This window comes from Silene latifolia, chromosome 1 (genome assembly GCF_048544455.1).
Source record: "Silene latifolia isolate original U9 population chromosome 1, ASM4854445v1, whole genome shotgun sequence".
Classification (NCBI taxonomy): Eukaryota; Viridiplantae; Streptophyta; class Magnoliopsida; order Caryophyllales; family Caryophyllaceae; genus Silene; species Silene latifolia.
Window position 1 is genome coordinate 196,457,579 of NC_133526.1, and position 23,431 is coordinate 196,481,009.

Here is a 23,431-nt window from a genome sequence, read left to right on the forward strand (position 1 = left end):
TTTGGGAAGTATAAATAGAAATAAGATTCCAAATTAATTTAATTATTGAAAAAAATGGTGAGAGGAAGTAGAATTGTGCTAAAAAGTTTAGGAGAAGGAATTAGTAAGACTCTTAGTGAAATTCTGGTTTGCCCATTAACCAAACAACCCCTAAGGTTCGATTATATTCGCTTTATTTTAAATTAAAGGTGATTCGGAAACAGTCTCTTTGTATTGTAACATAAAGGTAAAGCTGCGTAAATCAAAATTGATTGTGTTGCTATTTAGGGTTTTGAATTTGTGTTTTTGATCAGGTATTGTGAGAAGACAGGTTCATTAATCAGCGATCAAATTGGTGTTTCGTTTCCGGTTAGTTTCGCATTTCATTCACATTTTAATTTTGTTGATGTTATATGTATGTGTCAATTGTATGTTTGGTGGTAAGAGATTTTGCAGTTTGATGTAGATATAGAAGCTCAATTGTAGCTTTGTTTGTACTCCCTCCGTCCCAGTCATTTGTTGTCTTATTTCATTTTTGTGTGTCTCAGTCAATTGTTGTCCTTTCTATTTTAGGAATGCATATGATGAACAATTTGGTCATTCACCCTCAATTTGGTCCAAATGTCATTTAATAATTGGCCATCTCCTCTTTCCTTGGTTTTTGTGCCAAAACCAAATGACAACAATTGACTGAGATGGAGGGAGTAATCCCTTTTCCTGGGATAATGGGAAGAACACAGCCTAATTTAGTCGCGGTTGCTAGAATTAAGGTATTAACATCGAGACTTCTCTGTGTGATTCCTGAATTTTGTCTTTGAAAGAAGATATTATTGGTTGGGTGATTTGCCGCTGGTGACATAGGTCCTTAACATGTGATCCTATGAAGCTTCAGTTAATCGGAGTGATTTCATACCATTATCCGAGTAAACCATCTCTGGTGTGAATATAACCTTAATTTAGGCAATGACCACCTTAAGCTTCAAGTTTAGAAGAGTTCGGACTGTCAACAACTCATAGACAGACACCTTAAAATTACTTTGTGACCCACATGGATGCCGTTTTGGTCGTTTAGCATTTTGCATCCACAGTGTCAATACCATGGGAACGAGTATAATGATTTGTTTCACTACTTTTATATGATCAGTATCAGTTTTTATGTCCATCTTCAATGTGCACCTCTTCTATGTTTTTCCACAATTTATAGCGGACTCTAAACTACTAAAGTCTAACATTAAGTCCTATAATGGCGTCTCAGACGTGTGTATTAAGTGTACTATATAACCTTGCAAATCCGGATTTCTGGGCCTACCTGAACAACTGTTAGAATGAGGTATGACTGTACGAGCAATAACTCTTGAGCACCATAGGATCTCTAAGTCCTTGTACAAAGAGCTATTTCCAAAATTCCAACTATAAGATGTTCTTTAAATTTTCAACCCAAAACTCTGCTTTAAATATCCACAGCGGTTGCATGAATTGCTGGTTTTAATGTTATCCTGGATAGATTACGGATTTTGTTGATATAGGACATTGGCAATTTTCGTGTAAAGTTTAGTGCAGCTCAAAAACTTTCATCGGGAAGTTATCCAGTGCGTGGTTGATTCGTCTAGCGCTGTTTTGGTCTGCATTTTTCTCGCTATGGGAAAAGTTGAATTTTGCTTGATCCACCACTTCATTTTTTAATATTGGATCAATTGTTAGCCACATCCTCTTTGTGCCTCTAGGGTGTTTCTCGAGAACTTTCAGTCGATTTGATGTTGGTATTAGGATCCATAGTGCCCTTACGATGGGGAATGGTCGAATTAGACTTGACACATCCTTTTATAACATTAGATCAATTTGAATCACAACATTAATCTGCAATTGTGCACCTCTAGCATGTTTCTCGGCATTTTTCAGTCGCTTCCAACACTGGGATTCATGAAGCTGTATCGAATGTGTACTAACCTTCATTTTCTGTCTTTATGGACCAACACGATCGTCTGCGTCAAAAATGTTGTAAAGTTGTTAACAACTCACAGGCACCCTAGTACCTACCATTGATGCCCTCATATTGTGACCCATTTCCGCTGATAAGATGTTAATTTGACCTGATGTTCCCACCTTTTAGGATTTTTATTTTTTTATTTTGTTTTTGTTTGGGTTAAAAATTAAGGTCTTTTATAGTTGCATGAATTGCTGATCTCTAATTTTTATTTGAGGTTTCTTCTTTTAGAAGGAAACTGTTATTTTGGGTTAATTTGACTGGTAGCTTGTGCCTTAAAGCATCGAATATTCGAATATCAACAGTGACAGAACCAGGATTTATAGTTGGTGGTCGGGGGCTAACTGGTAATGCAATAAGATAAACTTTGGATACGGGCCAGTCACATAATACTCAGAGTCACATAATACTCAGAGTCACATAGAGGCCGAATAATGGAAGATTTGCTGATTATCAAAGAGAGTATATGTAACCTGGTCACGCAACTCATCTGTAATCTAGCATGAAGCTGTAAAGCTTGCGCCTGAAACTAACATTCTTCCGTGCTAACTGTAGATTGTTGATGGGATACCTCACTTAGTTCCAAAGGATGGCAAAATACTTGAAGCTGATGAATCATCCGCTACTGGCAAATCTTCTGCCACAAAGAACGAGATCAACTAGTTAGTCCGTATATCTTCTATACGAATCATATAATGGTTGAACTGTTCTTAAATCCTGATTAGCATCAGAGGACCTGTATGCTGCTGCAAACATTCTGTACAATCCCTCCGTCTTTCTGTTAATTCTGAACCAACTGTCCTGACAACTGATGCTACATCATTTTACAATATTTGCAGGATACTCCTGCTGTATCAAAAATCGTTCTTTTTCCTGGACGTTGGAAATTCGGAATATATAAGCAAAGTCTTCTTGAGGCGGTCTTATTATGAGAATACGTATTGACAATAGAAGATTCAATAACAGTTTAATACTTATTTCATCACGTACAACCGCTAAATAATACGAGTACGTATCGATCCTTTGACTCATCCAGTCATCACACACCACAAAATGTTGCAATTTCACGAACTAGGTCTTGTGGTAGATTAATAAGTATATACTCCCTCCATTCAATATTTATCACCCCATTTTCCCATTATATGTGACTTGTGAGGGGTATTATATTGAAATAAGGTGATAAATGTTAAATGGAGGGAGTATTAAGCACAAAGCAACTTCCACATTTTGCTACATCAAAGTCAATCGTCCTTAACCAACTAGCTCTACGCCCCTCCGTAACACAGTGAGATGTACACAGAAACACTGTTATCTCAAGTTCGAAATTATATATTTGTTAGGATATATACAGGGGCGGAGCCAGGATTGAAAATTTGGGGTAGCGAAAGTAGCGTGACGCCATGAGCACAATAACAACATATAATTTTTTTATAAACAATTTGTTTTTTTTTGTTAATAAGAACTACACTTTCAATTTGTAAATACGAAAAAAATGTTTTCGCGATAATTGACGTGGTTGTTGACGGAAATGACGGTGCCTCAAATCCTAGGTAGTTAAGACCTTTCATTAAGCATTTTTTGGTTCAAGCTCGGGCTCGGCTCGAGGCTCGTCGAGCCTAAAAAATTGAAGCTCGAAATCGGCCCGGGAAAAGCTTGAGCTCGGCTCGAACTCGAATCAAGCTCGTTTTGTCATTATATATTTTCACTTTCTCACCTCTTAAATCTAACTAAATATAAATATTTTTGAAAAACAAATAAAATATTAAAATATTAAAAATTATTATATTATAACATACTTATATAAATATCTAAATAAAATATAATTTGAAATAATAATAATATTACAATATAAAGATTATAAAAAAAAAAACTATAAACGAGCCCAAACGAGCTTTCGAGGGAAATGGAGTTCGAAATTAGAGAATAGGATATTAGGAGAGATAAATTGCTTATTGTAGGAGTCGAACCCAACTCTCCTGAGAGATGTACTTATACTTTACTACTAGACCACGTACAATCTGATGCTACCTTAGAAATGTATTATTTATTTATCCTTTGACACATATCAGCGATATATGGGGTAGCAAAATTTCATCTTCTTAGTCAAATTTTCGGGATTTGGGGTAGCGGCTGCTACCCCATGCTACTAGGTAGCTACGCCTCTGGATATATATCATGTGAAATCCCCAAATATTTTGGGATTAAGGCTCTAATGTTGTTGCTGTTGTTGTTGTATATATTATGTGAAATGTTTTTCGAGTAGAAACACAAAATTTTGAATATTGTAAATGTCGAAGAAATCGGTTAATAAATAGGGACACCGGTTATGTACAAGTGTCATTTTCTCAAGTTAGTCTACAACAGTCAATATGGAGGACGGGAGGAGCATAATGTTCTTAAGATAGTCACCATGCCAACTTTACGATGTCTCAATGAAAAATGTTAACAATATTTTCCTTCCGTGTCAGCTGTTTAGTCTAGAGAGTGTTCTTGACCATTATTATTATAACGACCAACTATACAAACTAAAATCCAGAATTTGTGGGATCATTCATTCGCTTTCGCAACTCTCCGATCGCACAGGTTTTTCTTCCTCAATTTCAATTTCTCTGTTCTTAATTCGATTATTTTTCATATACTTTACCTAATTAATTTCGTCGTCGTAATTCAAAATTTGATCTTTGTTGAACTATTAATCATCTATTGTACTTAGCACTAGTTAGCAATCATTAGTTTGATTCATGATCATGAATTCTCAATCTCACACTTTGGAATTCGCATATTTTTGGAATAATGATCGGCGAACTTTTTCGGAGGCTTGAAATTTCAATGAAATTTAGCCGTTTATTCTCCTTGTGTTTTACGATGTCGTAAATTGACAATCTTGTTGTTTTATTAGTGATTTATACTGTTTTAATGTTGAATATCGATTGTACTTCGCGATAATTGGTTTGATTGATGCTCAAGTGGTGGGAGAAGGGGGGAAATGGAAAAATCCGAAGTTTTTGGTTAAATTTTCGATTTTTTTTTTCAAATTTACCTTATGAAACTCCTCGTTCGCCCCCCCTGAAATTTTTAGCCCCACCTAGCGGGGAATCTTGGCTCCGCCACTATGTAGAATTGTAGCCGATTGCACTAGGGATCATGATCACTCACTTTGAAGTTCGCATAATTAGGAAAAAAAATAGCATTTCAAAATCACTATATATTAACTAATGTTAAGCAAAATTTGTTCGTAAGCTAGAGATTCGATAAAAAAAAATCAGCTCTCCTTGACTCCTTCAGGCTTATTATGTTTTATGATGTCATTAAATCGGCAATCTTATTGTTTTGATAGTGACTTGCTTTCAGGCTCGTCTTATTTCTCTATTCCGTATGTTGCAAATTGGAATTCTTGTTTTATTTGTTACTTGCTAATGTCTAAATGTTGATTTGTTGAGATTTGAACTTTTGAAGTGATTTGTTGGAGCTAGAAATTGTGCAGTTTCTTTTATCTTGTTTTCCATAAACTACATAGTCAAATGGCTTCTTACTAAGGAAGTTTAGCATACCAACAAATGGTGATGCAATTCACGTATTTTGTAGGATTAAATTCGTAGTCCTGTAAAGACGGAGCTACATTGCAAGACACGGTGAAGACTGTGCTTGCCTCCTGCAATTATAAGAACTTTCAAGTATTAATTATATGTCATGCAGTATTTCTCATGGGTTAAGAGCTTTTTTAACTAAGCACTTCGTTCTTTTCTTTTTCCATTATTCAACGGTGAAGTACTTGATCCCAGAATCTAAACTTTGAATTGGAAGTTTAGAAATTTTCCCAACTTTTCCAAACATGGAAGATTGGCAGAGTAGCTCAGGTCAAAAGGTGTATTCCGAATCATCTCTAGTAGCCTCTGAGAAAAATAAAGGCAAAGGTTCTTCTAGTCCCGAGAATTCCTTACTGAAGCCTCTTTGTCGTATCATCTCTAAAGATGGTGTTGGTGGGGGAGTTTCTGGTGATGTAGCATTTTTTGTCCTAAAACTTGTTGCTCTAGAAACTATGAGAAGAGTCTCAGAATCAAAGTGTCCATTTGCTTGGCGTAGCCTCCAAGCATGTCAAATGCTATGCTATCCACCGTTCAAGTGGGTTCAGAGATGGGCCCCTTTCAAAGGCTTAGTGCAAGGCATGCGAGTAAGTACTTTTGTGGCACTGCACTTATCAAGGCAGTCCTCTTATGTACTGTTGGTAAAAAGCTGAAGATCTTAAAACTTCCATTTTGGCAGATTTTGTCACGACCATTGATGATCATCTCTATAGCAACAGCATTTTCTGATATATCCGACAAGATGAGTGCTGCTAATGATCATACTGCTTCTGTGGACAATGTAGATAACGATTCATCTTCTCTTCAGCCATGTGTTGATGGTGATACAAGGCAACCAAGAATCATCCTTTTTTTACTTGATTTTTTAATGGCTGCATCATTTAGCTGGTTTACTATCTTGCAAGTATAATGTTTGAATTTTAGTAACTACTTAGTATATGCACGTGCCTTATAGTCTGTAGCCCCGGCTACTTCTACAGGAATGAAAATGAGCCTTCTACTTGTCTGCCATTGGAGAATTGGATGCTCAAACTGTACAAAGAACTGAAACAGCAAGGATTCAGCTTACCTGAAAGGTGATCAATAAAGAAATACAATCAATCCGCTTCACAGCATTTTAGTAGCCTGTCCAATTTATTGCCCCAACCAAAAATTTATCGTCTTTATCTGAGTTGACGGTCATGCCACATATTGAGAAAGTGAGCTATGTAAAATCTAATTGCGCAGTTGATAAGGACACGTCAAAAACTATATACACCTTCTCTTTCTCGGCAAGGTAGAGGAGAGAGTTCTGTGTGTGAGTGGGTAGGGATGGCGTGAGGTTGTTCAAGGGGTAACCTCCAGTCCTCCACCATTTAGGCAATTTTGTGGTGTATAATCTGCAGATTGGATGAATCGGAACTCCAAAGATTTTATACTGCTGCAAATGGTGATTTTTCATCCCTACTTTCGTCTGTCAAGAAAACAATTCGATGGAGAGAGACTTTTAATATACTTTCACAAGAGGAACTGAAGATGTGGTCAAGTGTAGTCTTTTGGCACGGTCATGATGTGAGGCAGAGACCTTGCCTGATTGTACGCCTTGGTGTAGCTTGCACTAGTCTTCAAAATCATGATAGACCAAGATTCGCTCAGGCCATTGGTAAGCCTTCATTATATTCACTGATTTGCTGGAACTCTCTGTTGCTGTTCAGTGTAGTCCTTAACGTCAGCGTACTAAAAACCGTGTCCCCCAATTCTGAATAACGGGGTTTCGATAATTATTTTTTCCAAGGGCATAAGGCGCTTCGGGAACAAGAGTGGCCTTTGATTGAATGTAATGATCATAGAACATAATGATGCATTGGAAATTTAGATGTGTTATTTAGCACCATTTATGTGAGTGATTATTTATTAATCTAAAGAGATGTGAGCCTTAATGTCTCACTTCGCTGTGCACAGGCACAATCTGTTATCTCTGTAAACCTATTTTTCTAAAACGTTGATCAATCTCCAAGATGTTAGGAATTGACTCAGTCTGACTTTGATAGCCAAATTTAGTTATAGTCGGGAATGGGAAGGCGGGTTAATGATGCATTTTACTCACATGATATGTTGATATGATATATTAATTGCACGTGGAATAGCATCAGGCACAATCTGTTATCTCTGTAAACCTTTTTAATTTAAAACATTGATCAATCCCCATGATGTTTGGAATTGACTCAGTCTGACGTTGATCACCAAATTTAATTATTGTCGGGAAAGGAAGGCTGGTTAATGATGTACTGAGATGATGTATTAATTGCTGTGGAATAGCAACTGGCATATGACGTACCATTTTGTTCGAGTTGTAGTATAATTGGAGTTGGACAGTTCAATAGCTCAATATCAATGTGAAGAACGGGCAGGGTCGTCCGTTTCTGTTAATCTGTTATTGCAACCAAAAATTTTGAGGGTTCATTAGTGTTTTTATTTAAAACCACTGCGACTCTTTCCTGACAATTTTACATGAAAGGCTATTGGAGTATGACGGTTGATATTGATTTCTGATGCAGTTTCACAATTGGAGCATGGTATCATGCATCTGGCTGATCATGGATCCCCTCAAGTTATGGTTTTGGTGGATTGTGAAAGTTTATCTCCATTTAGACTTCCATTCCAAATGATAAGATCGTGCTCAATGCTTTTTCAAGATCACTATCCAAATTGTCTTGGTGGTTTGTTTGTCATACGGCTTCCTCCTGTACTTCGGATGATGGTGCAGACTTTTATGAAAGTGAGTTTCTTTCAAACTATTTTTTGCTTGGTAATCCTTTCCTCATCTCCCAGGGTAAACTGTTTATCATTTATATTTATCTTTCAGGTTTTGAAACCTTTAACTAGACAGAAGTTGGAATTTCTGGGGGAAAGATATAGGGAGGTTCTTTCTGAGTATTTCCAGGAGCTTCCAGCATGTCTTGGTGGTACATGCATATGTGCAACATGTTCAAGTGGTACTTCCAACACTACCAGAACCTTTCCTTTTATAGAAGTTTTGACCGACGCCCACTTAAGTGCAAATGGATATAGTTGCGAAGGTCTTCGTTCGGAATACTTGAGATCTGAGGCTGATGTGAATCAAAATTTTGATCACCTGTTGAGAACAGCCATGATTGGAATTCTTATGTTGTGTGTCTTTGGTGCAATCCTGGCTGGAATATATGAATCTGAAATTTGGACAAATTCAATCCCATGAGTAAGGTAACTTTATATTTTGGATCTGCTGATCAATTTCATGGTGAGAACTGAGAAGGATCTCGTTTTACATTTTTACTCTTATAGATTAGAGCGCGGAATTGAGTTTGTTGAACATGTAGTAAGAAGTTTGTGCTAATTCTATTTTGCTTCTCGCTTGCGAGAAAGCATATGATATAACCTTTTCGTGTTGGATGTATTATCAATTTGAGATTATGTTAGGGATACCCTTAAAAGTGGCTACCCCTCGTCCCCAACTAAATACCGCCCATAAAATGTTTTGTCCAACTGTCAGTGTTAAACACCAGCATTACACTCTGACTTAGATATCATGATCTTTGATTTAAGTGACTCCTAGAAAAGTAACTGAGTTGGATGACGACAAGAGTACCATAGGTTGAGGACATGTGACTTATATTGTATTCCAGTTATCTTAGACAGTAATCCATCTTTGCCTCTTGCTGTGTGCGAATTAGTTTGATGCAAATTAGTAGCGCAATTCAGTGTGCGTAAATGATTGATATTGACGGCCTGACAATTATAGAGGGTTCCTTCAAAGCTGTTCCAAGAACAAGTTATACATTGAAAACAGACTGCCACTACTTAGTTGTGACACTGCTGACTCTTGCAGAAACTGTACGTGGTGCATAGAAAATTAATTCTTTCATTGACCAAATTGCATCACTTGAAAAACATAGGCCCACTGGAAAAAATATTGATTTACTATATGCATCCATTGTTCTGCTTTTTTTTTTTTTTTTTTTCTGTACATGTTTATATATCTGTCTCCTTGCAGAAATCTTGGTGGATATGGTATGTGACTCAGTATTTCTTTTTGAGGTTCTCGTATCTTTCAAACTGATCATTCTATAAAGGGATGGAAAATAAAAAAGAAAAGAGAAAAAGATGAATATTTAAATTCATTACTCTCTTTTGAAGGTGCATTTCAAATGTGTCATTGACAAATATATTATTTCTATAGTTGGATGGCATTTGCTATGAACTACCTTTATTGGTTCCTTAATTAAACAAATCTCTTTGTCATGTTTGGTTGTCTCTGTTGTCATGGGTCCATTTTATATACAAAGAATAGGATTTTATCGGAGGTTAAGTCCTTGGCAATGTGTTTAACCAGTTTTTAAAGCATTGAACGGTAATTCAACTGAGAGGTTAAATCACATACAAATTGTATGTTAATGTCCAAGCTGAAATGAGTCCTTCAATATAGATTGAATTGACCAATTACAGATCATTTTTCCTGTGTAGTTTATGTAGCTAAATTTCATTTACATACGGAACTAGGCATTTACTACCTAGGTCGTTTCTTAAGTTTCTAGTGTAGATAAGAAAGAGGCGCATTGTTAGTATTTGAAGGTTTAAATCTAAATAACTATGTGAACCTGTGCCGTCGAATATGTGTGAGACATTGATGTCTGTTCCTAGAGTTTCCTAACAGATGCATTTGGTCTTTGCTATGGGGTAATAAATGCACGTACTTGATCTACGGAGTTGTTCTTCACTTCTTCCCATTACCATTCTCTGAACCTTATCACATGCTTGTTCAATATCACCAGCTTATTGAGTTGTTGAAAAAGGACCCTTTCTTGAAATGTGGGTTGGTAAACTGAGGCAACTCAGATTAATATTGCTAAATGTGTTCTTGAACATTCCAGCCTATCAAAATTGAAAACAAAAGGCATTAGAATGTTTTTAATATTTTCTAACAAGCTATGCCTTGTATAAAAATGTTCTTGTTGACAAAGTGTGATCCTCAACCTATTTAGAATTCTTAATGATAATTAGTTCTGGCTTGCGTATCCTTAACTTTTGAATGTTCCATTTAACAAAGATTTGCACTATTAGTGGAATGCTTCATTAGATTTTCTTTGCTTGATACTGCTAACAAAGAAGGATTCGCTTTTCTGAAATTTTGTTCTTCCTTGAACTCACTTTTTTGCAGGGCGGCTATGTCTTGCTGTTTGATGACCCTTCAGAATCTAAACAGTCGAACGGAGTTCATCTTAATATTAGGAACTTTCCTCAGCCCTTTCGGCAGTATGTGATCAAAACTTCCACTTTCTTTTCACTTTTATGTGCAGGATGTTTGTTTACTAGTTACGATGTGTGCACTAGTGATTTGAAAATGTTTACAGTTCATTGTTTTACTCTTGTTTATTTGCATTGGACTGATTGTTTGTAGCAAATCGAACTTGTCTAGGAAACAATTCTGGTAACCTTATATTCCGAGCATCACTTTTGAAAATATTTTAACTGAACAGAATGTAATTGGAAGGTAACCATAGGAATATAAAATTGGGTGTTTGGCTGACCAGAAGTCTGAATAAACTATAGAAGATATTGTTTTCATATTATCTTATTCTACATTAAGATTAAGCTAAGAGTTCACATGCTACAATGGCAGCTACAGCTTTTACTATAGTCGGTTGACGATTAGATATTGTAGATTAGTAGATCCTGAATTTTTTATTATACCAAAGTCATATTAACCTAATAGTTAAATGCGCTTAGTGTCAGCTAGGTTTTAAGATTTTATCTTGGGAATCTCCGTTCAGTCGTTCACGTCTCCTTTTTTTCTTAAAATGTGTCAGTAGGGTGGACTTTGGTGTCTGCTACTCTGGTGGTGCCTCAATGGGTTACTTTTGGTGCTTTGCTCAAAGACTGAGGCTAATGTAACCCATTGACAGAGTTTCGTACAGCTTGGCTTACAGGCTTTCTTAGACCTTAGCTATGTTGAAAGTCGCAACAAATACGGAGTACTATATTTGAGGAAATTTATGGATTTTATCAACATCCTGGATTCCTGGGTACGTAATTGAGGAGCTTTTGGTTTCACAAGACTTTCTGCATTTGATGACTGAACTAGGAGATCTGAAGAGTGATTTAGCCCGAGTTCTTAGTTTGCGACTCATTACCTTGCCTAATTGTCTTGTTGGATCTCAAGTGACAAGTACCGTGCCTATGGGGTTTCCCCTTTACTTGACTTCATCCAGTTTCTGTACAAAAGATATTTTAATTTTAGTAAAAAAATTGCTGTGGACACTGTAATGATTGTATTGTAAATAGGTTATATATAAATTAGCAAAACTGTCGGATCCGCACCCCAAGTAGAATGATTCTAATATGAGCCAAAATCCTAATTGAGTCGATCCGGTCTAAATTTTACTACCCCTGGATAGAGTTACGCCCTGAAAAGACTTGAAAATAACACAACCAGAACTATGCAATCATACTCGAATGACTCGACCTTAAAATACCCTTCCAGTAGCGAACCCAAATTGGCTTGTTTACCCAGTTATTATAATAAGCCTTTATAGAGCTATAGGAGGAGTATTCTGCAGTGTTAATTGTGAAGATGATTCAAGCTTCTAAAGAAAAGACATCCCTACATCAGATACCGACATCTAAAAAACAGTTTACTCTTACAGTCTTGCTCGTATTTTCTGTGCCTCTTTATTTGCTGTCCGTTTTATGACGAAGTTTAAGGAAGTCATATACTAATAACAAATATGTCACGCAACACTCGTCACTAGATATAGAAAATTTAACTCTAGATTTTCAAGACTTCACAGGATCTTTCTTTGTTTAGTTGATCAATTTTGGTGGATATCCAACTATTTTACTCCCTTCTTGCTATATTTGCCTCGGAGAGGTGGTTGTTGGAGTGTTACTTTGAGGATTACTAAGGTAATGAATATATCAAGCCGGCGTTTGCTAGGAAACCTGGTCACCCCTCGCCTTCTTCTCATTAGTAAGAAGTCATATAATTGTTTCCAATTGCCTTCCCCTTTTTAGCACTCTTCTTTGTAAGATCACACATCCAGAAATAGTGGTGGAGCCAGGGGAGGATTAGCAGGGGCGCTCAGCCGCTCATCCCCGCAGGAGGATGAAAATTTCAAAGTTCTTAGTTAATATTTCCAAAGGTTCTTCGAGTTTCCCTTATTATTACCCGTTCGTCCCCACTAAGTTCAAATTCTGGCTCCGCCAATGCGAAAGATGTCCCATTACTGAAGTGGTAGACGCATCACGCATGGACGGATCGTCATAGATCTGGAGCCCGAAACATCCGAAAAAAAATATTAATACTCCTAATGTCTTGGTCATGAAAAGAATTAATATTAGCATGGTTTGCTGGTTGGTGAAACAAAGCGATATTAGGTTGAGAAGTATGATAACCTTTCTGTTTAGTCTTCTTTTGTGGATCAAGTTGTTTGTTCGTAGTAGTCACTTTCTACTTTCCAGAATAGCTGATTGCGAAATTTGATCCTATGAAATGGGTTAGTTTCAATCGAGTCGCGACACCGAAAATTGACAGAAAGTATTCATAGTTTCATACTGTGCTGTGACCTTTCAGGTTTAAGATGTTGTATAGTTCTTTCTTTCTTTCTGGTCTTATTAATTAATTATAATATCCCGCTAAATTAGGGAACTTGCCAATTAGCTGATCCTTTTATGATCTCTCTTCTGATTCGTGTTTTACACCATACCTACCTACGGAGTACAAAGTATGCAATTTGCTGTATTGGGTAGTCGGTTAAGGGAGTCGCAAGAACAATTTGGTTACTGAATGAATAAACTATGTACAACTTACATGCTTTTCTGTTACCTGTTCTATTCCTCAATTTAAACATGTGTCCTAATAAAATTGAAAATTGTTAATTCATAGATGAATACGAAGTAAGTATTTATTCAACATCTTCAGAAGTTTTCTTTCTCCTTTTTTTTAGGACTTTTATATGTTGCTATGTTATTGCTCAAGTGTATGATAAAAATGGATTCCTACAATATGTGTAAGAGGCGATATAAAAGTTACCCACGAGGCCACGAGTTTAAACTTTAAAGTTAAACCCGGACACGTCGATTTTAAAACAGACTCCTCTTAAATCTCTTAGGTGACATAATCAAAAGTTGCAATTATGTGATGTAGATTTTATGCAACTAAAGATAGCACTGTTTAGAGTACATGGTACAGTGGTACTCGATCTTTTTCTGAACAAGTAGAGGTTGTTTTATTAGATTGATCGGTAAGTCTTGTTTAAGACGGGCACTATCCGTCTTAAGTTTGAGACCGCTCAAATACTATCACATGGGGTAATAAAGACAAAAAAATTGGCATTTCCTAGGCAACAAGTGGGGTGATTTGGTAAGTATTTAACCCGTCTCAAGCTTAAGACGGATAGTGCCGATCTTAAATGTGAATTTGTGTAGATTGTTGGCATGACAATGCTCCTAGTTGTTATTAGTGGCTGGGGCTCACCAATTACTACACACATTATAATGTGTCTCTTTTATGAGAGTTAGGTCTTAGCTAAGTATCTGCATGGTGGCATATGCATTCTTTAATTTGCGTATCTATTGTACATCCGGAAATGTCATATTATTAAGCATTAACCAAATGACATTTCTGAAATATTACATTTTTTTATACAATGGTCAATGGCTTCTTTAGTATATACGGAGTAGCAGACCCGTCAAATGAATTGGAGAGGCTCTGTTCTAAAAGTTAGATTGAGGTCCCAAATAATAGAGAAACTAAGTTTTAAAGTAAATGGTACTCGAACTTGGGCGGGCACTTAGGAAGTAGGAGTAAATGAATTTGGGAGGCCTGTATTCTCAGAACCTTTTGAACATGTTATTGGACAGCCATACTGAGTAGAATCTTTATTTCTCATTATTTACGCATATCTTTTATTCGTTTGATTGTAGATTATCGGTTTAAGATGAGCCTTTTGGTTTTCATCTCACAAGTTACAACATATGCATGTAACATTAGAAGCACTCTATAAAAGTCCATGGAGAAAAAAAGTTACTATGTATGAAATTGAAATTAACTCGACTCGCGGCAACCTTCGATTGTCATTCTGAGCCCTTAAAAATTTAACAAAATTCTGGAGTTTTTAAATTTAGTGCATGAAACATGGATTTAAATTGAATATTGTCTTGAACTACTAAGACCAATAAAAGACTGATAGTTGCTATTTAGTGACAAAATTAGTGTCGTGAAATTGGATCAGAGTATTCAACTAACAAATACTCCGTACAAGGTACTATTAACAAATTGATCCAAGTAAAGAATCGCGCAAATTCTCATTTGTGACGGAGAAATATGACTATTCTAAGATAAAATGTAAACTATTATCTGTGAAGAAGAGTTTGTGGAGGGTTACTTTTTATCATAAAATGGTCACATTTTCTCCGTCATAAGAGATGCTGAAAGAAAGAATTATATGCTGAGATAGCTAAATAAAACATTAATACCATTATACTCTATTAATTTAGTAAAGATGAAGTCCCACGCTCAATGTTATGATATGTATTTTTAATTTCCAGCAAAACTCAGCCACTACTTCTTCTATATTGGATCCCACCAAATAACCTGAGACACCAACTACTGATACTAAATCTTGTCTATTTTATCATGATTAAATAATACTCGGTATAGCAGTTATTCTTATTTGTGATGAAAAGTGACTTGTGAGTGTTATGACATCTCACAACCACCTCTCCCTTTAATATTATTTTATCTAATTGCAAAACGTTACAAGTTTATAATGCGACACAAATGAGAATTTGTAATATAATGGTAGTGATTTTTTTTTTTTTTGGATGGCGATTTTTCTGTGCAAATTTCAGTAAGGCTCATCTATAGATGTTTCTTTGTGAAAAAAAAATTCGGGTATGAATGCATTATATTTAACTGCCTCAACTCTTATGTTACTCAGATTCATTTAGAGGTATCTCGGGTGCATGTTCAAATATTGGACCCAACTATTTTTATGAAAATCCTTTATATATATTTTTTTGGCTTGCATGAGATGCATAAGCATCGTACCCACGTCCAAGTGTAGAGTGTTTGACATAGGTATACGAGGGGATCAGGGGATGAGAAGAGTCGGAGTAAAATAGCTCAACTTGCTATAAACACAAACCCTTTAAACGATAAATTAATGTTTAAACTGTTTAAGTTGTGGTTTTATGCCTATTGTCATGTCCAAGTCCAATGGAGCGAGCTAGTGGCTCAATCTCAAATAACCCGAGTGAGACTTGAACTTTTGATCAGTAATTTTATCAGTAATTTTAATTTTGTGATAAAAATGTGGCTAATTTGGTATACGTGGTTTGATAGCTACTTCCCATCATATGAATCTGAGTCCTATCTAGCGTACACTTAAGGTAGCGGTTGCAGGTACCGCCATTATTCGTACAACTACCAGCAGGAAGGGGCTGCTGCTGTTTTGGAAGAATCCTGTTAATGTATTTTGTCATTTTATTTGATGTCAGCGCACCAAAAAGTGGGAAACTGCGTGTTTTCTGTTCATGCTTTTAGTGGGGAAAGGAGTTTATTATTACATAAGCGTATACCTTGTCCACAAAGGATGTCTTTTGCTAAATTTTTGATGACATAAACAAACACCCTGATGAATAACAGTAGGAAGACTCTGCATATTATTAAGAAAAGACCCACATTTCTGCTTTAACCAACTTTTGATTAGTAAAATAATCGACAAATTTATGGACCGTCGCCTCATCGCATCATCTTTTTGACCCTTGCTCCCTCTCAAAGGATCAAATTTCTAAGTACAAAAAGGACAGGTGAGATGTTAGTGGATGATGAGATGAATCCACTCTTGTTTTATTTCTCTGTGAATTCACCATTTTTTTCTCTTACTGCAAGTGCGCTTCGAATAAGATAGATTAGTGTACTGGTTTTGCTGATTTTACATGAATGATATATAATGTTAATTGATTAAGTTTTAGATTTGTATGAATATACCTTGGAATTGACATCTTAACTATATGGACTACGTAGACGAAAACGGTTCACTATTATATGTTCTGATGCTCATAGCAGAAGTTAATTTATTTGGATGACTTGCTTGGTATTAGGATTACACCATAAAAGGTCGGTAAGCCGGAATCCATCCTAAGAAAACAGGGAAACTCTGAGACTTGAGAAAATCAATAACCGAAAAGAATAAATACATTTGTTATCGTAAAAACATAATTTTTTTGGTAAATATACTGTATTTTTGGCCTAAAAATGAATTCATGTGTTGAAACTTTGGAAGGATTAAAGTTTTAGATACGCGACCTGTAATCGAAGTTCAACGTGAAGTTATATGTGATCATATTAAGAGAGGCTTGCAACTAATCTCCATTGCTTTTCCCTTGTACTTGTTAATTGTGTGTTGTTTCATCTCTCTAGCTCTGTACTTATTAATATGTGAATATAAAATGCAGGTTTTTATCTTAATTGCAGTATTAAGAACATAATCTTCTACTATTGAACTTTATTCTAAACTTGGTGTTTGAATGACTACTGCAGATATCAATAATTCAGCGCATGCATTCATAGTGCAGCAGTTTCAAGCATAACACAGAACAGCAGTGGAATTATCAACTCTGAAACAAAATGAACACTACTAGGATTTGGCAAAAACTCGGAAAATGATCTTAATATAGAACATGGCGAAGATTCAACGTTTCAAGGTGTGTTTCTCAGCTGTCATGTTAAAAAACCGCCCGAAATGCTTACTACGACCTACCATAAGACGGTTATACACATGCAGAATATGGCAAAAACTCAGAAAATGATGTTAGTATTAGACATGGCGAAATTTCAAGGTTTCAAGGTGTGTTTCTCAGTTGTCATGTTAAAATATCACCTCAAATGATCACTACGACCTACCATAAGACGATTTTACACAACCATTCTTGTTGCGAATCTTGCGATGCTTGCATCAAATTTTGCAAACTTTTCTGGGAATAAAAGTGGCCGAAATGGTACAAGTATCAATTGGCTGGCTCTTGGCAATTACCACAAATTAGATTTGGCACAAAAGATGCATGCATGTTGTAGAAGGTCTCAAAAGGCTGGATTCTAATGCACTTAGAATATTGCCTATTATATAACTATACAGACAATTTTGAAGCTTTAAAAAAATATCCTCTACAGTATACAGAAGAAGGATATGGTTATTATTGAATGATGAATAACTTAGATTATTTTGCACTTATTGCATTATTTAAAAGAATGGGATCAAGTTCTCAACCATCAATTCCACATGATATGATTATTAAGATCGTGCAAGTATATTATAGGTGCTTCAACTTATCTATACTTGATTTGTTGCCAACACTTTCCCTTGGCAAATAGAAACTTTTGCAAATTCTGGTGTAAAACCGTCTTATATTAACTTCCCGTTGAAAACACTTGCCTAATTGATAAAGTAAGTTTCTTTTGGCATATAGAAACTTTTGCAAATTATCTAAGGAGTATGTTACTTCGCCCATTCTGGTGTAAAACCGTCCTATACTAACTTACTGTAAAAATCTTGCCTAGTAAATAAAGTAAGTCTTAAATGTTGTATAACCATTTTACGATTGCACAGTGACCATCTTAGATAGTAACCCTTTTTTTACTATTGTTGGTAAGAATGGTGACCTCATTTTCGGTCATTTGGAAACAGCGTCTTTTATTTGTGTTGCCAACACAAGGTAAGGTCACGTAACCCCACACACACACACTATACGGGAGCCATTGAGGCATTGGGTAATAATGTTGGTAGTAGTGGTAAGAATGGTGACCATGTTACAATTCACGGAATCCTTTTTAGTTTGTGACTTGTTAGTTTTATACGATTACTAAATCCTTTTGACAAATGTAAGTGTCCGTTTTACCTATAACCGATATGTGATTTTACAAAATGTTACCGTTAGTGTGTTTAAAGGAAGGCATATCCATGTTAGCTAGACGGGGTTATATCAGGCTTGAGTCCTCGGCTACTTAATTAATATGGTCGAAAATTCATGTTTTTGTCTTAAAAGTATATTTCATATTTCATACCCATATTCAAGTGTCGAGTGTCGGACATAGGCATTGATATTAATATAAAGGCTGAGTAAGGGCGGGAGGAATTAAAGTTGAAACTGAATTTTGTTAACAAATAGAAAGTGGGTCCCACTAGGAAATGTCACTAAGAATGTTACCACTAACCATCCTATATATTCCTTACTACAAATACCCATCTTCATTCCCTTAAGAGTTGTCTCACCATTGTCTTGCTTCTCTACTCAAACTAACTTCCTTCTCATCAAGATCAAGACAATGATGACTAAAAGCGAGCAATTCGATAGAACACTAGTCATTTGGAAATCGAGTCTATACTCGGCCTTAAGAACAGCTATAGCGTGCATTATAGTAGGGTGCATAACACTTTACGGCCCTGAACCCATAAGAAACCAAGTGGCATTCCCGGCATTCTCATATGTCGTGGTGATACTTATTATCACGAATGCAACTTTAGGGGATGCAATGCGCGGTTGTTGGCAGGCTTTATATGCCACTGTCCAAACTGTTTGTCCTGCCCTTGTTTGTTTGTCCATTGTTGGGCCTACTAGGTTAACTGCCACTTCAACCTCTTTGGTGTTAGCCATTGCAGCCTTTTTCATCGCGCTGCCTGAGTGGACCCATATCGTGGCCAAGAGGATTGCTTTAGGCCAGCTTGTTATTATATATGTCCTTGGATATATTGATGCTGAGCAAATTGATGCTTTCATGCATCCTGTTCATGTTGCAGCAAGCACTGCTCTAGGAGCCCTGGCTTGTGTTTTCGCCTTGTTGCTGCCTTTGCCTCACCTTGCATCCTCCGAGGTAAATAATTATATAATACTTAATTTAAATGCTTCTTTTTGTACTGTAAAGGAGCCACGAGGTAGTTTTAATGCTGACGGGATTCAAACCCTAGACACGAATACCAGTGCTCTATGACTTTACCAGACTGACTTTTACGACGAGCTTCAAGTGTTTGGGAGTGTTTTTACTAGAAATCTTAAAAACTCGCCTCAAAAGCTTAAATCATCATCCTGACAATCTGACATACAATATGGCCATCTTATTCATGTTTACGCTAAATTATGGAACAAGGCAAACTTGTAAGGTGATGTTAAGGAAAGTGTTTGTCTAATGTCTGCAGGTAAAAAGAAACAGCAAGTCGTTTGCAGAGAACGCATCAGAAAGACTGAAAATCTGTGTGAAAGCGTGTTGTGCAGACGACAGTGTATCTTCACAAGCACTGATTTCTCAAGCCAAGTGGTTAGCAACTAAAGCAAAGAAGTTTCTTCATTGCATCAAAGCCAGACAAGTAAGCAGAACTTAATACCTTATGTTCAACTAATCCCGAAAATTCAGAAATTCATGTGAACTGTACTAACTAACAATTTATTCAATGTTATGTGCAGGAAAGTATGAACTGTGAGAGATTTCTTATGAACTTCCTAAGGCCTTATTGCAAGAACCCAGGGGATCGGATTCAAGGGCTAGAGACACCATTAAAAGGGATGGAGATTGCGTTAAGCAATTCGCCACCTTTTTCACTAATGGATGAAGGATTGAGGGATGGGATTAGTAACTTAGAGAGACAAATTAATCAAAACTTGGAGCAACTTAAGAGTCATATTCCCTGTGAGTCCTCAACTGTACCCGAATCTAATTCAGGAAATACCATGAGGTTCCTCCAAACACTTCAAACTCCCCCATCAAGTGAAACCGATTTACCATCCTATTTCTTTTTGTTTTGTATGAAGCTCCTACATACTCAATCAAGAACAATGACGAATCCTACATCCACTCCCAAAACTGATAAAAACAAAAACACCCCCGAAAACCAGGACCAAACAAATGGGTTCTCTCTTAAACAGGTTTGGACCAATTTCCCTTTCACTGCCAACAGGAATAGGCTAGTCCCGGCCTTGAAATGTTCGCTTTCCTTAGGCTTAGCCGTTTTTTTTGGGCTTAATTACAGCAAGCCAAACGGGTTTTGGGCTGGTCTGCCTGTGGGCATCAGTCTAGCAGTAGCTAGGGAAGCTACATTCAAGGTTACTAATGTCAAATTCCAAGGGACGGTTATTGGTAATGTTTACGGAGTTCTAGGTTGTTTCATTTTCGAGAGGTTTGTCCAAGTACGGTTCTTAGCTCTACTACCTTGGTTCATATTCACAAGTTTTCTTCAACAAAGCAAAATGTATGGCCAAGCAGGTGCGGTATCTGCTGCTATTGGTGCTGTCCTCATTTTAGGCCGAAAAAACTTTGGGCCACCAAGCGACTTTGCTGTGGCCCGAATAATTGAAACATTCATCGGGTTGACCTGTGCTATTACGGTAGAACTCTTCTTAAAGCCCACTAGAGCTGCTACCCTTGCTAAAACTGAACTTTGTACAACTCTCAGTACACTGCAAGATTCACTGTCCTCGATCGATCTCATGGCTATGTCCAAAGAAGAGCTTCAAGAGAGGAATAAAGAGCTTAAAAGTAATTTGATTGCACTCGAGAAATATGTCAGTGAAGCTGACGCGGAACCTAGCTTTTGGTTCATACCGTTTCACTCTACTGCTTATAAGAAGATGCTGGATTCTCTAACAAGAATTGCTGATCTTTTACATTTCATGGCTCATGGGATTGGTGCTCTGGAAGAGTATATTAAAAGACTTGAAGGTGCGCGGTCAAAGAATGTATTCGATAAGATTAATGGTGATGTCAAGCTTGTCGGAAAACTAACAGGCTCGTTTACAAAATCCTTCCAAGAAATCATTTCAATAAAGTCTCTCATAATACTTGAGAATGACCTTGCCAAAAATGGCAAAACATATGATGTTGAACTAGGGAAAGCGGGCAATAATCCTTTCAATTTGGATGAAAAAGATATCGGAAAGATCACTGTCTCGTTTATCGATCATCTAAAGGAAGTGTTTGAGAAGATTGAGTTCTCTGAGGACGAGGAAGAGATGAAGAGTCGAATGATGTTGAGCTTCAGTGCCATCGGATATTGCATGAATTACCTGATGAAGGAAACCGCAGAGGTCGAGAAAGGAGTAAAAGAACTAGTTCAATGGGAAAATCCTAAAAGTCAGATTAATCTGCGTGAAATTTCATGTAAAATCCATGCATTATATGATTAAGTTATCTGGTTTCCTACTTTCCTGTGTTGCAGTAGTAAAATGATACAGTAACAGGAACATTGTTGCATTATGGATTACTTGTGTGATTGTGAATATGTTAACAGTTTCTTTCGGTTACTGTATAGAAATATATTATGCTGACTAATTATTTCTGCGCGATTTCTGGTTGTGGAGTTTAATGTAAACTAAGTTTTATACCTACAATTTAAAAAAAAAAAAAAAAAAAAAAAAACAGAGAATTAGCAAAGTGTCGAAGAACTCAAGAACAAAGAAGAGTTTGAAGTATGCGTGAAAAAATAGAGGCACTCTTTTAAAAGATGTGGCTGCTGGGATTCGAGCCCAGGTCTCCACGGCCACAACGTGGAATTCTAACCACTAAACTACAGCCACTTTGGTGATTCATAAGGCAAACTTTGTTTAGTTATAAATTCAAAATGTCAAATATAATACTTAGCCTTGTCCAGTTAGTAATAATTTTACTTTTCAATACCATTTGATGGTTTTGAATTTTTGATTTACTTGCTTACCAAAATAATTATTAAAAAAAAAAAGCAAATTTTCATTTACAACGACACTATCCGTTTTAACTTAAGAAGTGTCGGGTGTCATGTATTATAACACTTGTGTATACAAGATAAATATATTATTTTTCCTTATCTAGTCTTATCCGATTATCAAGAGGGTTGAGTTATAATGCTACCCACCTATTGTAGATGGGTTTATCTAGTCTTATATACACACACGTAATATGTATTTGATTCTTAAAAAAAATAATATCGTCTTAAGGAAAGTTTACTACTGTATTAAAAAAAATGCTTAGTATCAAGTCATCATTCTGTCAAATTGAGTAGTCTTTTTCAATTTATTTTCTCAAGTTTTCATATGTTGCACTATATAGTATATACTCCAATCTTTGATCTCTATACAGCTACGCAAATTATACTATAAACTCTCGTAACATAAAAAGTAACCATTTTATTGTAAAAATTAACTATTTATGTTTTAAAGATGGTCACTATAGTCATAAAATGCTCTCTTTTTTTCCGTCATGATATACCACCGTCACACACAATATCTATTGCTCTTTTCTCGTTGATAATTTAAACACCTCATCTTTGAGCTTATCTTGCTAATACCAATCACTTTATTTAATTGTTTCATGATTTAGGGTGGTTTTACTTTTATGGGACTGCATTAACTGTATTGAGTGAATTTGAATGAATTTTGTAATGAGTTGAGATATTCATTTTGATGATATAGTACAGTTGGTGGGTCGTTAGGGTACTATGCAAAAATGTAGACCATTAAGGGAAGAAACTCAAGAAAGTGTATAAGAACTCAAGAACTGAGAAGAGTAAAAGTATGTGTGAAAAAATAGAGGCACTTTTTTGAAAAATGTGGCTGCTGGGATTCGAGCCCAGGTCTCCACGGCCACAACGTGGAATTCTAACCACTAAACTACAGCCACTTTGGTGATTCATAAGGCAAACTTTGTTTACTTTTCAAACTGTCTAATGTACTGTAATAGTGTAATGCTTAACTACTACTTTACCGTGTCCAGTTAGTAATAATTTTACTTTACAATACCATTTGCTGGTTTTTTTTTTTTTTAGAGAAAAGAACAATTTATTAATAGAACGTCATACGACACTTACAAAGAATATTTATAATCGAAAACAAATCTAATGGAAAC

The 23,431-nt window shown here is 36.2% G+C and overlaps 3 protein-coding genes and 2 non-coding genes across 9 annotated transcripts; 3 read left to right on the forward strand and 2 right to left on the reverse strand.

Moving 5' to 3' along the window:
- The first annotated feature begins 28 nt into the window (after window positions 1-28).
- LOC141616060 (uncharacterized) lies at window positions 29-2,887 on the forward strand. The gene is made up of 3 exons (XM_074433837.1): window positions 29-155; window positions 294-348; window positions 2,519-2,887. Exons 1-3 carry the CDS (start codon window positions 55-57, stop codon window positions 2,624-2,626), a joined length of 264 nt encoding a protein of 87 aa, XP_074289938.1. The 5' UTR covers window positions 29-54; the 3' UTR covers window positions 2,627-2,887.
- Window positions 2,888-4,330: 1,443 nt separating this feature from the next.
- LOC141616023 (uncharacterized) lies at window positions 4,331-11,915 on the forward strand. 5 transcript variants are annotated; one of them, XR_012530406.1, is made up of 9 exons: window positions 4,331-4,546; window positions 5,549-6,134; window positions 6,227-6,378; window positions 6,528-6,623; window positions 6,933-7,189; window positions 8,085-8,305; window positions 8,393-8,769; window positions 10,724-10,818; window positions 11,373-11,915. XR_012530406.1 is itself a non-coding variant. In XM_074433836.1 (8 exons), exons 2-7 carry the CDS (start codon window positions 5,796-5,798, stop codon window positions 8,762-8,764), a joined length of 1,437 nt encoding a protein of 478 aa, XP_074289937.1. In that variant the 5' UTR covers window positions 4,331-4,546; window positions 5,549-5,795; the 3' UTR covers window positions 8,765-8,769; window positions 10,724-11,002. The 5 variants fall into 5 exon arrangements, 1 of the variants encoding a protein (XP_074289937.1); XR_012530412.1 differs by having other exon boundaries at window positions 11,376-11,915; XR_012530427.1 differs by having other exon boundaries at window positions 11,481-11,915.
- A 5,368-nt stretch (window positions 11,916-17,283) lies between these two features.
- LOC141615991 (uncharacterized) lies at window positions 17,284-21,897 on the forward strand. The gene is made up of 3 exons (XM_074433834.1): window positions 17,284-19,435; window positions 19,758-19,925; window positions 20,023-21,897. Exons 1-3 carry the CDS (start codon window positions 18,890-18,892, stop codon window positions 21,736-21,738), a joined length of 2,430 nt encoding a protein of 809 aa, XP_074289935.1. The 5' UTR covers window positions 17,284-18,889; the 3' UTR covers window positions 21,739-21,897.
- Window positions 21,898-22,056: 159 nt separating this feature from the next.
- On the reverse strand, window positions 22,057-22,128 carry TRNAH-GUG (transfer RNA histidin (anticodon GUG)). Its single transcript has one exon. It is a non-coding gene; the product is annotated as a tRNA-His (tRNA).
- Window positions 22,129-23,134: 1,006 nt separating this feature from the next.
- TRNAH-GUG (transfer RNA histidin (anticodon GUG)) lies at window positions 23,135-23,206 on the reverse strand. The gene has a single exon. It is a non-coding gene; the product is annotated as a tRNA-His (tRNA).
- Window positions 23,207-23,431: the final 225 nt, after the last annotated feature.